Source organism: Anarhichas minor, unplaced genomic scaffold (assembly GCF_050575085.1).
Source record: "Anarhichas minor isolate MPS153535 unplaced genomic scaffold, ASM5057508v1 ptg000040l, whole genome shotgun sequence".
Classification (NCBI taxonomy): domain Eukaryota; kingdom Metazoa; phylum Chordata; class Actinopteri; order Perciformes; family Anarhichadidae; genus Anarhichas; species Anarhichas minor.
In genome coordinates this window covers 16,293,648-16,310,303 of record NW_027466486.1, presented here as the reverse complement: position 1 = coordinate 16,310,303, position 16,656 = coordinate 16,293,648, and the positions used below count along the sequence as shown (strand labels likewise).

Below are 16,656 nucleotides of genomic sequence, written 5' to 3'. Positions count from 1 at the left end.
CCACCTACCGCACTGGAGGTTAACGACATTACGTGGACGAGCTGTTTATGAGGAACCAAACCACATTGGGATTGTTCATGTTTTTATGCAAAACACCCAAAAAGCACCCGGATATTCTTTTTTTATTTGTAGCATGAAACTACTAATTTTATATCCATTACAAAGGACAGAACAATCCCCCATCTATGTCAGTCTCAGCCTTTTGTCTACTTCTTTACACTACCAGCAGCAATGGCACGTGCTGCTGTGATATAGACTAGAAATAATCATCCATGAGATCAAAGTTCACAAGTGAGTATAAGCCACACAATGTGACTGTATCGCTGTCAACTTTTCTCGTCATTTATTTCATTGGTATAAATAGTTTCATACCAATGAAAGACCATAACTCATCATCAAAGTGAAAGGGCAATCTCACTTTTTGTTGGAGGAGTTTAGGAGGATTTTAACCAATATTTTCTAATATTTGTTTTCCATGTTGTTTTTTATTATTAAAAAGTAAGGGTGCAACTCACCAAAAAGCAAAACCATCATGAAAATAAAGTGTAGTATAAATGTACTGTATACAAGCTCTAACTATAAAAGGTAAACATGCTGTGCCTTGCATTAACATACACCTTCATGCTTTTATAGGCCATGTCCGCAGCACACATTTTGACTTGTCATAATAGTTAAAGCATTGGTGTTACTAATAACATTACCACAATGGCTCAGCTGTATTTAGGTGTCTCAGTAAGTCATGGCAGTGTAACAGTGAGCCAGCATGTACAATCCCATAACCCTGAAACCGAAGAATGGAATTCAGCATTCATTCATTTTATTATTTACACTTGTGGTTATCCTACTATGACATGTCAAAATATCTTCTGTGAAAACATGTTTGAGGATCCAAGCCAGCAACAATATTTTAAATATACATGGGTTTGCCCCAAACATTTATTGCAACTTTAATTTTTCCAGCATAAGATAAAATTGAATACATATTTCAAAAGGTAATCAAGTTATTTATACAGCCCATTTGATTATAATGACAACAAGAACATTTTTAACATTTTACAAGAAACCGTAAGTGGTCGTGTATTGTTTTACATCTGAGCAGTTATGCATTTGTAAATATATCAGCATGAATACTTTAATACTTTAATGGAATTTACATAAACATTCAGCTTCACTACAATTCATAATGTCTAGTGTCACTTCAAGTGCATAATACTGGTGTCACCACATTATTGAAAACAATGTAAGAACAAGATGTAATTCTCGAGGATGCATACAATATGTTTCCGTTAAAAAAGTCTGTATCATAAAGTTGACTTGATGTCTGTGTAAACATGAGTGCATTTACATCCTTGCATATCTGCCTGTAAGCTCCAATCACAAGAGTCAGTGAGCCCAGATAAATCAAATGTCTTTAGGAAACATGGTGACATGTTGGTGTGTGCTGTGCTCTTTCACTGACTGTATCTCATTCAATATACACTGGACAGTGAAATCACCCTTTTACATATAAAAATTGTGATTAGTCCTTTACTATGCTACAGACACATAATGGAGATATACTACAGTGTATCATATATGCTGGTGGTTTACATTCAGGTATCTTTTATGGTTATCAACAAATTGTCTGAGCACAAGGAAATCATGCAAATTTGAGCATGGATTTATGATCTTTAGGCAGTTAAATCCGCACTGTGGTTTGTTGTTTTGAAAGATGATAATGTTAGTGACTGATGTGTATGAAAGCCCATTTCCACCACTGTGGAAAAAAAAGATTCTGTAAACCCTAAAAATTAGAGACTATCTCAAAATACTGAGTTCGTATCCCAAAATAATGACTTAGTATCTCAGAATAATAAATAAGTATTTATTTATTTTGCGATAAGTCCATATTTTGGGATCCTTATTAATTATTTTGAGATACTGAGTTCATATTTTGAGATACTAAGTCATTATTTTTAAATATTTTGTCCATATTTTGAGATACTAAGTCATTATAGTGAGATAGCTTCTCACTATAATGACCTACAGGATCTTTTTATTTCATCACAGTGTCAGAGAAGGGCTTCTATAGATGTGACATCCACCTGTTCAAATGTATTGCAGATTCAATGTAAACATGTCCTTGTCTTTTCTGACCAGAAGATTAATGTCATTATATGTATATGTTTTGGGGGGTTTGGTTGTGGCAGTAGGTATTAAAAAATGTCTAATTTAAGACAAAATGTACCTTCTTAATTAATCACGGATGATTCATTTTTCATCACATGTTTTCGTTTGTTAAGGTGAAGGCTCATGTGACGACACAGCATTGGTGCTCCAAACAGTTTCCAGTTTCTGGGTCAGTCGACACAAATCAAGTGTCAAATGTTACAGCGAAAATCCAACCTGAAACAAAACAAATACATTTCTGACTCTGTTTTCTTGATATCCAAACTGTGCCAATGTCTCATCACATTTACATAATTCCAGCATCTTCAGTGGAGGTTCGTTGGACAATATGTTTCACAAACAGCAACTGTAAACATCAACATCCAACAGAAAGGTGCATTCCTCTCTGGAGCTGCCAGGTAGTACCAACAGTCAACAGTCAAAAAAGGGAGAAATCCATAGTAAAAAAAAAGCATATCAGTTACACCAAATTCTCCCTCCCACAGTAGCCTCAATAGACCAGAATGCAATGCAACCATAAGACAGGTTTGCTCTGAATAAGGGGCACACTGTCTTAGAGTATTTTTTCTCATTTAGAACAGCTGTCACTCTGTTTTTACGATCTTTTTGTCACGGTCCACCATCACATAAAACCCACAGCTGAAAATCAGTTTATACCTGTTTTCTGCAGTTGCCAAAAGGCATTCTGGGGAATACAGAAAGTCACTAACTGAAGTAGAAACACAATAGATGAGGCAAGTTGATCAAAAAAGTAAAGTTACAACCAAGAGAGCCTTTGTCTCTTTTGAATCGGAGGTTTCCATGTTGACCAATGTGTCTTTGTGACGTGGATTAGCCCAACATATTTCATCGACATTCCTCCTTTTTAAGTTTCAGACGGTATTTATTTTCACAGTTATTGCTGTAATTATCTGATGTGTTTGTGTGACTGAGATTTTACTGAAGGAAGGACATGTTTAAACCTGCCCATCTCGTCCGTGGCCTCAAAAAAAAAGGTCTTGTGAGGTAACTGCAGCTTCGGTTTCATATGTACGCCGCATGTGAGACCTTAAAAGCTATGGCAATGATGTACAGTGTAACAGTCTTTGTCTGCGTGCTTGTCATTGGAAGCCAGGCAGATGTCATTTTTCCACAAGTGTGTATCCTAGTAGGTTTACATACCACCATTGCTTTGTTCTCATTTATGTTATTGCTTTGGTGATTCGCACATTCAGGATTCAGGCATTTGTTTGGGATAGTATGACAATACAGCATGAATTGGTGTATCTCACATTAAGACTTGTTTACACGCTCTGGTGTCCAAAGTGTTTGAATGCTACAGAAATGCCACTGTGTTTTGTCTGCATAGTCATAAGGAAGTCTCCACGCAGGAGCCATTTCTGTGGAAAGACCTGTGGTTGTGGCAATTCTCACTGCAGTGGACAATGAGCACTGGGTAGCAGAGTGCGTCGTCATAGTCCGGGGGTCCCTCATCGTCTGTGGTGAGGCGCTCTGATAGACAGCGGGTGTTCTCGCTGGGACTCTCCTGGTCATCCAAGCTGCCACTCCGCCAGAAGCAGCTGCGCTGGGAGCCGTAGCGCCGCGCCAAGGAGAAGCGGCTGCCGCTGAAGGGGATGCGGGAGCTGGCACCGGTGCAGACGCTGAGGGCGCTCCTGGAGAACACAGAGGAGCAGCTGACGGCTCTGTGGCAGCGCTCGCAGTTCTGACGGATCCCGCTGAAGCTGGACGGGCACTGGGCCAGGTCCATCAGACCAGCTTCTGAGTAACTGGGCACCAGTTGCTGGTTGGACCGAATGTGCCATTCCAGTTCCGTGCTGTCAATGGTGTTAACGCGAGGGATGCGGCGCCAATATGGCCGATCATCGCACGGGGTCACAGGGAGGTAATCGTGCCCAAAGAGCTTCTCGACACGGTAGTGGACGTATGCAGTGTGATACTCGGCGAAAACTCTAAGAGGCCAGGAGAAAGTGAGGAATGAGGCAAACCAGAAGACATAGTGGGACAGATACCAGGGGTGGCGCTCTGGGTCGGACAGCACCATGACGTACTCCTTCAGGTCAATGTTCTTCAGGTGCATGCCCTCCCTGGCCTCCATGTAGTCATCAAGGCCCTCATTGTCAGTGAAAAACCTCGCTCGTTGCGTAAGGTAGGAATTCTCGGACTCTACGTTGGCAAAACTGAAGCACTTGGTGAACCGCATCTTAGTGAGAGCGGACTTCTCCAGGCCCAGCAGCTGCTTTGACACATCTTTGACGCCACAGTGACCGTAGTCAAATTCAGCCTCTGCTACGTGGGTGTTGACACGTTCGTGGTACACCTGGGTGCTCGTGTAAGCGTCTCCGTTGCGGTAGCGCGTCACCTGTCGCGTTCGGCGAACGTAGTGGTAGCTGATGGCCTTCCACCAGATGCAGGGTTTGGCCTGCTGCATCCTTTCGATGCGCTCGTAGATGCCCTCCACGTCCACTTTGTGCTGTAGCTCGTTCTTCACGTGACAGTGCCAGCACTCCACGAGGTAGACCAAGTAGAGCATGCCCAGTAGGGCCAAGGGGATGTAGATGTAGCCGTCAGAGCAGGGACTGTCATGGTACATCATGGATTTCCCTTTGAAGGCACTGTCAAAGGTGAGGCGGGTCACCTTGGTGACATGGCACCAGACCATTGCTCCAATGCAGCCGTACATGAGAACGGACAGGAGCAGGCATTTCCAAAAACTCTCCCGGCATAGCGACTTGCTCAGAGATTGCTTCAGGGGTCTTTGCTGTTGAGTCAAAGCACAGACGAAACAAAAGAGGAAGTGATAAATACATTTAAAAAATGTTATGTCATCAACCCTAATTTTGCTTGTTGCAGAGTACATCACTGCGGATTGATTGCTGCAACATAAGCAGAGATATGGATTTTTGAAAGACTTGGGCTAACATTTAGTGAGCGAGGAGTGAAACCACAGTACTAACATCCTTACATTAGAAATTCCCTTTGTGAACACAGTGGATAACAAGAAAGTTTTTTCAGCTCTCCGGACATGTCATGCCATAAGTGCCGGAGGTGCTGGCCCAATATACAGCAGATAGTATAGGAGATGAAAGACTAAGGTAAAGACCAAACACGTGCCCAATCATAATTACTGTAGGCTACTATTATAGAAATATCTCCCGTCAAACTATCACGTGTGGGACCAAATCCCTGGCAATTAATTCACCTGCAGTGTGTTACGTTCTGCGCCCCCGTTCACATGGATCCATTAATTATAGCCCTGCGCCAAGATCGAACAAGCAGAACAAAACACAAGAAGGCGTTCGCTCACATGATGGAAATAAAAAGCCCATACCTCCTCCCTGGTGTCCTCCTCGAAAACGGTGGTCGCACTGCTTTCACTCGCTGTCGCAGCCGATGCAGGAGGGGACATGGTGCCGGGCGGTTCTCGATAATAACAAATGATACAGGGCGTGGAAGAAGGAAGAGGAAAGAGATTTCACCACCTTCTTCTGCAGAGAGACCCCCCCCCCCCCCCTTATCCAAGACGAGCTGTACTTGTCGGGCGCGATTTACATCTGTTTCCATTTAGAGCCGCTCCACCCTGAGAAAAAGCAACACGAGACGAGTCGACGGAGGCATGTTGATCGGTTGAAGCCCCCAAAATAAAGGGATCTTTCCGGTGAAAAAGTACAAAACGGGGGGGGGTGGGTGGTTATAGTAAAGCCCGCATCCTGCCCTCTACTGTTTAGCTGTCAGTGCCGCAGTAACATGATCGTAGATGAGGCTGTATTAGCTGGTAGTCGTTACAAAATGAAAAAACTATGCCCTGCCCCTGGGGGCCCGCAGCGTCGCCTCTGTCAGGGGGGCTGTGTTAGCGATCTGCAGGGAGCTGTCCGTGGTGCTGACTGAGGCAGGCAGGTGTGCGGGGAGATGTTGCATCGATCTGCCCGTTAAAGGGAAAGTGTGCAGTTCCAGTTATGATGAGAAAGCGAAGGTGTCCGTGCAGATATACAGGAGACGATGTTTTATTTTGCTAAGATGGAGATCAGAGCATCGAGACTTGTTGAAGTGTTGATCACGTGATCACTTTTGGAGACGGCATTGTCAGTGATTTATCGAGGCTTGCTCTTTGACTTTTTCCTTTATGATAATGCGTGCAAATTGATTTTGTTTTGAATGTGAAGCTTATGGGATGCAAGGGCGTAGGTTTGCATAGGGTCCATAGGGACCAAAGTTTGGGAAAGACACAATTGTCCCCACCAATATTTTGTTAATTTCAATTGCCTGTTAGAAAAAATAAGCAGACACTCAGATCTCCGTGGTCAACTCAGCAGACACTTACACTTTAGTGCACCTATATGCTGAAAGTCACGATAAACGCATTCAAACGACACAGATCGGGAGCGAACGAAGGACTTTGAAAGATAGACAACATTTTTAAGACAACATCCGGTTTCTTCAGACGGACATCCGGTTTTCAGAATAAGATGCCAACAAAGTATGAATTATATTCACATTAAGTATAAAACATGCTACCTGCATCTCGTGAGTTAAAGGGAAAATACACCTAAATTGTGGGTAAAGTGTCTTTATTCTTTGATCGCTGGGTAACCATAATTACCTCGGAGTTACAGCATTATATTGATGAACAGTAGAGCTGCATTCACATGCTCTGACTGTCATGAAGACAGACATTCGCGCAAACATGCAACTCTCCTTGGGGCTAAGCCCCCCTTTCTGTGAATCCTAGAAATACCCCTGATATCAACTAAGACTTTTTTAGATGGCGGGGGGGGGGGGGGACTGGCAGTGTCCCTACCAATGCTGAGACCAAACCTACGCCCCCTTGATGGGATGTTAATCAGAAAATTCCAACATATAAATCCCAATGAAAACAAGGTCCAAGGAGTGGCTTGAATATTACAGAAAATAATAATTAGCTGGATGATATTCTTGGGGTGGATTGTCCTTGTTAAACCTGACAAAATAAAGTAACCACGAGTAATGCTATTATAAATCGACGAGGCTGTAATACAAAAATCACATTATACAATCAGGGACATTATAATACTCTGATCTGGTGGGAACTTAAATACATCCAAATGAATCAAGTCATTCATTAGTCATTGATCGTCTTTGTACTCTTAATATGTCTGTATGATTTTAGATGCAAGGACAGGAATATATTGTAGTTTAGTGATGTGCAGTGGTGGAAGAGGTACTCAGATCCTTTACTTGAATACAAAAAATAATACCACAATGTAAAAATACTCGAATACAGGTAATGGTCCTGCATTCAAAGTCACTGAAGTCAGAAGTACACATCAGCAAAAGTAGAGCTGAAACTCAGTTGATCAACAGTAAATTAAACGACAGCTGTTTTGATAATCTATGATGTATTTTTTTCTAGCAAAAATGATCATACATTAGTACCAGCTTCAAAATTAGGATTTGCTTTCCATTCTCTTGTATGATGGTAAATGGAATATCTTTGGGGTTTGGACTGTTGGTTGGACAAAAGACATTTAAAGATATTACCTTGACCTTTAAGGAATTGTGATCAATATGTTTCACTATTCTCTGACCTGTCATAGGCCAAACCATGAATCAATTAACCGAGGAAACAATTGGCAGAAAAATTGATAATGATAAAAAGATCAATTGTTTATCAACTTGCTGAAACCAACATGAAAACGGAGCAATGAGAAAGACGAACATATCAACCTCTTAAAACAAATGCAGGTTTATACAATCCAGTGGAATTATAGATAAGAAATAATCTGAAGCACACCAAATTTACCAACATTACAAAATACTTAGAAAAACATGCATGTTCATGTTCAATATGCCATGAAAGACACTCCACCATGTATCAAAATCATATGAAATTCTGGGTCACAATTATACGCACATCTTAAAAAAATACAAAAATCTTTTTCAGAAACCCATTCAAAGGGGTTCACAGCCTCAGAGGGTCAAATGCACATATTATTTAGCTAGTTTGTTTAGTTTAAGTGACAGGTTACTTGCCTATAGTGTGTACTTTATAGTGTATACATTTGGAAATGGGTCACATGGGCGGTTTCAAATTATTATAATTGTATGACTGTAAAACAAAATACAAATAAATTAAAGTGAAAGACTGCACTATTATTATTATTTTATCCTTATCAGGGAGATGAATCTGAATCAAAGAACTGGACCGTAAAGCTTTATGTGGCCATAAAAGAAGACACTGAAGTTTGTTTTTTTATATACTTGAATTAAGCAAAGAGTCCTGGTGGAGACCAAACTGAAAGACAATCTTCAGCCACATGAGCTCTTTCTTCCTGTTGACCACATGGTGTTAACTTCCAAACTGTTTTACTGCTTTTCCCAGGGTCTCCTTTTCTGATGACGGAGGGAACCCTTAAAGGGAAACAGAACACAGGTTATGACTGAACAAGAACCTCACCAATTTTACACTCTTGATAGAGATAGCGTTTTTGACTATCTTCAATCCTTCGATAACCACGTGCAATAAAGAAACAGCCTTGAACTGCTTTAAAACAATCTGATCACAGCAGAATCCATCTGCAGTGACAACAAAAAACCTGCAGCAGGTGTTCCACCTGTTGGCCAGGGCTACTTACGGAGTACATGCTGGAGAGGTTGTTAAAAAGCTCTTGGCCTGCGCTCACTTTGTTCCTCACTCCTCGTATGGTCCCGTTCTTGCTGCAGATGTTGATCCGTTTGTTGCTGAAGAGCATCTCTCTCTTGGCACTGGCGTACAGGAGCAGGTCATCGGGTTCGCAGCCGTTCGCGTCTACGGTAGTTTCCACCGCCAGGCCGTTCAGGTGGCTGTTGGCCTCGCTGTCGGCAGGAGGCGAGCTCCCCTGCTCCGCCTCTGGGCTGCTAGCGCAGTCCGAGTCCACCGAGTCCGACGCTGAGCCGCACCAGGCCGCTTCATCCTTGAACACCTCCGCCAAGACCCGGCCGCTGTTGGCAGATGCGACTCTAAACCTAACTGTTTTCACAGCATTTTCTTTTTCCCGGTTCAATTCTGGCCCCTCCATTGAAATACAAAAGTGTCTTACATTGTTTCAGGTCCCATTCAGAAAAGCCAGACTCGCTCTTTTAGCCTATAAGCCATATGGTCTGCAATTATCAAACAATAATATCCCCATTGACGTGTCAGAATGAGCTGAAAATACCCCGGGTACGAAAACTAGACACCCAAATGGTTAATAATACATGAGCGTCTGTCATGGTAACAGCTAAAACAGGCAAACAGTAAATTGATATTACCATATGTTCAATAATTGATCAAGGTTAGTTTTCAGACAGCAGACAGGCCTGTCTTTTACTTTCAACACGTACCCTTAAAGCACTACAGATAACCTTTACATATTTATTTATTTATTATAATGGAATACAAATATTGCCAGAAAGCAATTTTTTGCTTGTAAGTCATCGGACAGTAAATAGGTCTCTATTAGCTGAGTCAGTGTTTTGATTGTTTATCATTGTTATTGGTTTAATTACCTTGTTAGTTAGCTATCTCTGACTATTTGTAATTCATATTGTAACGACCCTTGGTCAGGAAAGCTACGAGACGTTATTTTACTTGTGGTCCTTTATTTGCGGACAGTACACAGGCTACTGTGGGCCGTAGCCTACGCCAAACAAACAGTCAACACTGTTAACGTTCTCTAACATCCTTAACCATCTGCTCCCGGTCATAGACTAACTCTCCCAGTTACCAGCACAAAACAACAACATCCCACAAGGCATGAGGCCTTCACTGACCTCCGTAAATTCAAGAACCAATCTTAGATAACATCTTAGAACACTTTCTGTAAACACCATAACACCTAATATAACAGGTTAACATTATATGTCACTCAGTCCGTTACACTATATATATATATGAATATATATATATATATATATCGTATATATATATATATGTCACTAGCTGCATATGCTAATTTCAGCGCTCTGTAGCTTTTCTATCTTTTTACAACAATCAAATAAACCGAACGGCTGAAAGTGCTCCCGTGGACAGAAACTCAAATCCTCCCTGTGGACTTTTCCAGCTCTTTAACGGTCATCTTTGGACTCTTTATTGCCTCTCTAATTGGCTGGTCCTCTGGCTTTAGTCCTCTCTTTAAGGTTTGTTTTGGTGTCATATTCTTTCCATTTTGTAATAATGGATACTGATGTTTAGCAGCTATGAATTTGACCACCAGTTAGTTTAATTTAAAATGTTGCACGGTGTTTAATTGAATTCCTGGACTCCAGAGTAGTAGAAGTTGGGGTCATTTCATTCTCCATACAGGTGATGAACCGTCTGATCTGAGTCACTGTACTGGAGTCAGTTTATTGGTTTATTTTGTATGGCGTTTAGCACCCCCTAGTGGCGATTGTGAATAGCTGCACTGAAGAGGAAGTGAGCAAATAGTATCTCCTTCCCCATGTGGGACATTTCGGATTTTTAGTTGTAGTATTCAACATAATTTATTTCAACGTGTTAGGTGACGTTTTAGAGAACATTTCCAAACAATTTCTCTTCGTCATTATCAGAAAAAAAAATGTATATATATATATATATATATATATTTGTTCACGATTTGACAACAATGTTGTGTAGTTCGCTTCCTTTCCTGTCCGGAGGTGATACAAAATCCAGCTGTCGTGGCTGAAAAGAGGAATGTTTTAAGGCTGCAACTGCTTCTTTTATTAATAACTGTGGCTCTTTTGCATTTGTCCGTTCACTAAAGTTGAGGAAAGCTTTAGTTTACATGCGGCACACGACATTCTGTATCACAGAATTAACTTTGACAAGCTAAATTAAGCAGGCGTAATCTATAGCATCTCTAGATGCTCCTACTGGTTGTGCTAACAAGCTAACTATGCACAGCACCAGTGTATGAAATCATAGTTATTATAAATCACACAGTTGGCACAGTTTCTATCTGTTTTAGAGCTCCACAGTTGTGTCATTTGATTGAATGTAAAATTCATTAACAGTCACCAAGAGGGTACATTGAATTGATTTCTGATAAATTCATACTTAATGCATACAAAGTAAGAAAATAAATAATTATAAGCCTGCATTGTTTGTAGCTGTTCTGTATTCAGTAAAATGAATGCTGTATTATCCCTCCTATGAACTATAATTTAGCATTTCAAGTATTCAGCTATTACTGATTGTATTATTATGATATAAATGTGACTGTGGTACTAAGCTGTTGCAATTAGCAACAGTCATTAGTGACCTTATAGTATTTTCATAACTCATAATATAACACCACATCAGTTAAACTGAAAGTTTTGTCAATACATTTGGTTCAGGGGGGAGACGCTGTCTCATATCAGTGTTCAATTTGCATGATATCTACTGGATAGAAATCTCAGTCCAGCTCTCAGTTGGATTGTTATGATCACACACAGACGTTTGACAGTAAAGCGAGAGGAAGACTCTCCCACCCTTCCTGCTCCCAGACTTATCCCACCGACTGATAATGAGCAACAGACTAAACGTGTAAAATGAGGTCACGGCTGAGAACAATACTGTCTTACTTTCAACACAGTCTGCAGTCTGAGTTAATGTTACAGTTTCACCCCGCACAGTGTTGTCTTGCTTAATTGGGGAGATGGGATGATTGTGTTTGGAAGAAGAAAAGAGGGCGTCTTACTTGTAGTACTGCAAGTGAGACTGTGGTGCCATCTGTTGGCAAAAATATATCAGTGAATAAAAAGTGAATGAAGTTACAATACTGCCATCATGTGGAGGTTGTCCAGAAGACATACATGCATGGTCCGTGTATGTTTTAGTCATCTGTTTTACCGTTAATTCGGAAAAACCAAAATACGGAAATACCATGGTATTCTCGTTTCAAACCAAAAACGGAAATGGGAGGTCGTATTTCCGTTTTTGGTTGTGAATTCAAAAACGGAAAAACCACAGAACCAAAGTCAAAAACGAGCCGAATTTTGTTCCTTTTTTGTTTTTTTTCCTTTAAAACGAGACGCAGAGCACAACATGTAACCCGGAAATAAGAATATTTCAAAATAAAAGTGAAGGCAATATAATGACCGTATGCAAGAAATGCTTAAGTTAGCATTATATAGTCTGTGATGCAAGCACATACCAGGGTAACATTAGAAGAAAATACATTAATGAATATAAATAAATAATCCTGGGCCGATGGGAGTGTGTTAGCAGCAGTAGTAGCGATTTAATTTCATTTATCCATGTACACAGCAAGAATCAACTGTTCGATGAATCTGTGCATTGTTTGATGCAATACAGTTCGTGATATAGTTTAATCAAAGTCATTTTTGTGTTCACATAAATGTTGCTGTTGGCACTGATATTTGTTTGTCCACTGTATTGTGTTGATTTAGTGAACGCAGAGTGTAGGACACGCAAAGTAAGTGTTCACCCGTTCTACCACTAGATGGCAGTATAAGTGTATTTAAACCATAGATTTTGTTATATTTACCTGTACTTTTGTCAATTAGGTTATTGATACAGATGTATTTAATGCTGATTATTTCATCTGATATTTCATGTTTATGGTTAATTTACATTAGTTGTATACATCATGTATTTACTTGTTATCTTTGTGTCATTTAAGAACTAAACATACCTACATGGAAGAGTGAGCATGTGTTGATCACGAGGCAATAAATAATGACAATTGAAAAAATAAAGATGTTTGGTTTATTCTTATCAAACATTAAGCCTAATTTACCTACCTCATTGATTTAATTGTCACACTTAAATCCTGATTTGAATGGTTTAACAGAAGAGGTCAAAGGGCCGAGATGAGAAGATATAATGTTGGTCAAATGCTGTGGTCCAAATAAAATGACTTCAGTTTTATTACCATTGAGTTACAGAAAGTGTGACTCTAGAATGTTTTCATTTTTTCCCCTCTCAATATAAGTTGGCGTGACAGCGAGGAGGAGCAGTTTGTCAGCATGGAGGAGCAGTTTGTCCAGCAGCCATCTTCTGTTGTCAGATGTGACTGCAGCAAATCCCAGAACAGTGCCAACTCATTAATTAGGTTATTTTCTTCAGATGACAAATCTGCTGTACCCTCCAGCTAATAATGACAATTAGAATTAGAATAGATTAGAATTCCTGATTTCTCAAGACTTGCATAATATTCAGATTTGATACAACAAATAGGGAGAGGACAACTCGTCAATAACTATCAATCACGTGGTTGACAACACCCACTGGTCTCAAACCACATCCCAAATAATGTCATTTTGTATCCCTTTTAAACAGCATGTTGGGAACCTGTTAAAACTGTGTTTGCTCTAAAAACACATTTTACATGATGACATCCGTCACTATAATTACATGTTTTAAAGAAATGTACTTATGTTTATGGTTTTAATATTGCTTCAGCACCCCCTACTGGTTTAAATTAGTAAATTATGTGATTGTGGTATTATAAATATCTGAGAAAAATTTCTGACATCAGGTATTACTTTTATTGTCCTTGCCCCGAATTTTTATCATTAAAATCTTACAGGAAAAATGTATTTCACCACTTTGATTGTCTCACGGATGTCAAGGTCAGCACAGTCCTTAACATCTATTATGGCTTCTTCTGGGGATCCACCAAAGAGCACATGCAGGATAGCTGGGCTGAGTCCTCCAAGGCATGGCCCACTATGGAGGAATGAATGACCAATCATTGGGCCAGCAAAAACAAAAAAGTCACTCTCCAAAAGGTAATGCCAAGTGGAGGGAATCAGATGATCTTGTCCCCCCTCAAAAAGAAGAGTTCCTCCTGGTACATCAATTAAAAGAGAAAAGTGAAAGAACATTGATAGTGCAGAATGTAAAGGACATAGATATTCAAACGTTCATACAGAATTAGTAAGGAAATATCAATCAGCCACTGAATACTTTGAGTGATCCTGTAGAAACCTACAGGACCACAGCAGCTGCGTCACATTTGTTTGTTTTTTAAGGTTTTTAAGGTTTTAGGTATTCTCTGGGTAAGTAGAGACAGATCTGTTGTCATGCCTGTTGCCATGCATGTCTGTTGCCTGGAACAAACCAAACACAGAGCCCGATAGCTGACAACCAGCCATCAGCCAAAGTGAATATTCACTTACCAAAATTCATCTCAAAACCATACTGAAGTTTGGACATGATGCTTGCAAAGAAATGGCGACTCACGTCATCACCAATTGCTGGATCTCCTGAAAAAGCAAAATACACAGTACAGACATCAGTTAAATGAATATATGATCATTTTTTATCTTTAGTTTTGCGTGTGTAACCAATTTATCCTTGAGTGTGCATGTCAAGGGGCAAGCCCACTCAACATTAGCCATCTTATAAAAAGAAAGGTCCTCTGCACTGTCTCCAAGATCCATGGTAAGATAGAATGATTTTCCAGTTGCATTGCCGGCTTAAAATGTCTTCTTTGAATCTCTTTGCTGCCTCACTGGGATTTGAAAGAATTTTCCAATCTAAAAAGAGTTTTTAAATTATTCCAATTTATACTGGATGAATTGATATGTAGAGAGCAACAATTTATTGCAATAAATTATGTAATGTTTAAATGATGTAACACACCTGGGAAGCCTCTCTCCTCAGTGGGATCCAGGTCAAATATCTCAGGAGCAGCCACATGTCCCTGAGAGGTGGCACGCAGTAGTTTGTGTTGCTGGCCCTTGTTGTCTCACTTCCCTGTAGGGTGAACTGATACAGGGTTCCAGATTCAGGTTTCTTTGGAGTGGTCGGATGAAAATTGTAGCGTGACCAATCTGTGTTTGTGGATCTTCCAAATCTGTGTTTGTGGATCTTCCAAATGTCTCACATGGTAACCCTCATTGGGACATGGTATGATGATCAGTTGGCGACTTCGTGTTGTTCCAGAGATTTTGAGCAACTCAAATCCTCCCCCTTGTCTGAGTTTTTGATATGCCTCTAAAATAAATTATCTAAAGTCATCTGGATCAGTATGACTACCTGAAAATAGAAGATAATAATACAAACAACCGATCTAACTTGAAATATAATAACGTTTAATGTTTTTGAAAGGTAACTTGATTCAAGAAAAATATGTGTCAATCATGATTCCTGACTTACCTTGGAATGTAAGACGTTTTTCCCCTAGTCCTGCAGCAGCAAGTTTATCTCTGGCATATTGGTTTGTCCTCAATACAACAGAAAGAGTGAGTGTACGAATGAAGTTGTGCAGGCGCAGCAACAATTCGCCTCCTTCTCCCTCCAATATATGGACCAAACGGTCTTGAAACCTCGGCTAGAATCAAGTGAAGAGGATAAGCTATAATCGGAGAATAAGGACGTTGCAGAAGAAACATGTTGGCTAACGATATCATCGCACACTTTACAGGAATGTGATCTGACGCACAGCATCAATACATAAATCACTCATCACCGGCGATAGTAATTTAGTCTACACAAGGGATTTAGCATGGAAAACATCCCGCAGCAGGTCTGTCAGCGGCCGCCTGGTCGAAGCCATCAGTGCTGCTAGCTAGTTTTTTGACGTCGTCCACAGGGATGATTTGCTAGGAATCGGTTGCTTCTGTCTTGCTCCCCTACTCGACCAATCCTGCTTAAGAATGAGGTTCGGACCGCCTACCTCACTAACATACGGACACAGAAATACAGAAATACATAAAGGAATACAGAAATGTAGAAATAGATGTATTTATTTACGTCCTGTTAAGGTGTCAACTTTCATTTATTCATTTCAGCATTTATTTCAGCATTTAATTAGTTCTGTATTTATTTCATCATGTATTTATACATTGGAAGGAGTCTTCTAAATGGGACAGCCTCGTCGCAGCCGCGGTGACGTATTCGGTCTCCAGACGGCCACAGCTGGCGCATAGAATGACGTCAGTTCAGAAACAGACGCTATAGAACGGCATGACGTCACAAAGAGATGAGAGGCACAATAATTTGTCCAGATCAAAGGCAGAGAAACTCTATATCTACCCCAGACTTTACTTATCCAAACAGTTACATTACATTACTGTCATTTAGCAGACGCTTTTATCCAAAGCGACTTACAATAAGTGTATTCAACATCGGTTTTCAAGAGAACAACTAGTCACCAGAAGTCATAAGTGCATCTCCTTTCTTAAAACAAGCATCTAAGTAAGTGCTAAGTGGAAGGCTAAGGGTAGGCCTTCTTGAAGAGGTGAGTTTTGAGGACCGTTATTGAGGACTTTCAAGAGACACCAGTACAATGGAAGGAGGAAAGATAAATATGAATCAGGCACAAATTAATGAACGTAGGGAACGTCAAAGGGTGAATCACCAGGACAATTATGTCATGTTGGTCCGAATTAATGACCTTGAGCAGCAGCTAAAGGAAGCCAAGTATGACATTGATGTCAAGTCGGTCCAAATGAATGACCTTGAGCAGGATCTAAAGGAGGTAGCATGACAATAATGTCAATTCGTTCCAAATGAATGACCTTGAGCGGTGTAATAATATCAAGTCGGTCCAAATGAAT

General features: G+C 40.3%; 1 protein-coding gene and 1 long non-coding RNA gene across 2 annotated transcripts; both read right to left on the bottom strand.

Annotated features, from left to right (window-relative positions):
• Window positions 1-3,517: 3,517 nt before the first annotated feature.
• Window positions 3,518-5,575, bottom strand: LOC142968673 (transmembrane protein 151B-like). Its single transcript, XM_076108654.1, has 2 exons — window positions 5,498-5,575; window positions 3,518-4,927 (listed from the first exon to the last, which is right to left on the bottom strand). The coding sequence occupies exons 1-2, from the start codon at window positions 5,573-5,575 to the stop codon at window positions 3,518-3,520; spliced, it is 1,488 nt and encodes a 495-aa protein (XP_075964769.1).
• A 7,321-nt stretch (window positions 5,576-12,896) lies between these two features.
• LOC142968674 (uncharacterized) lies at window positions 12,897-14,887 on the bottom strand. Its single transcript, XR_012959060.1, has 3 exons — window positions 14,738-14,887; window positions 14,272-14,631; window positions 12,897-13,940 (listed from the first exon to the last, which is right to left on the bottom strand). It is a non-coding gene; the product is annotated as an uncharacterized LOC142968674 (long non-coding RNA).
• Window positions 14,888-16,656: the final 1,769 nt, after the last annotated feature.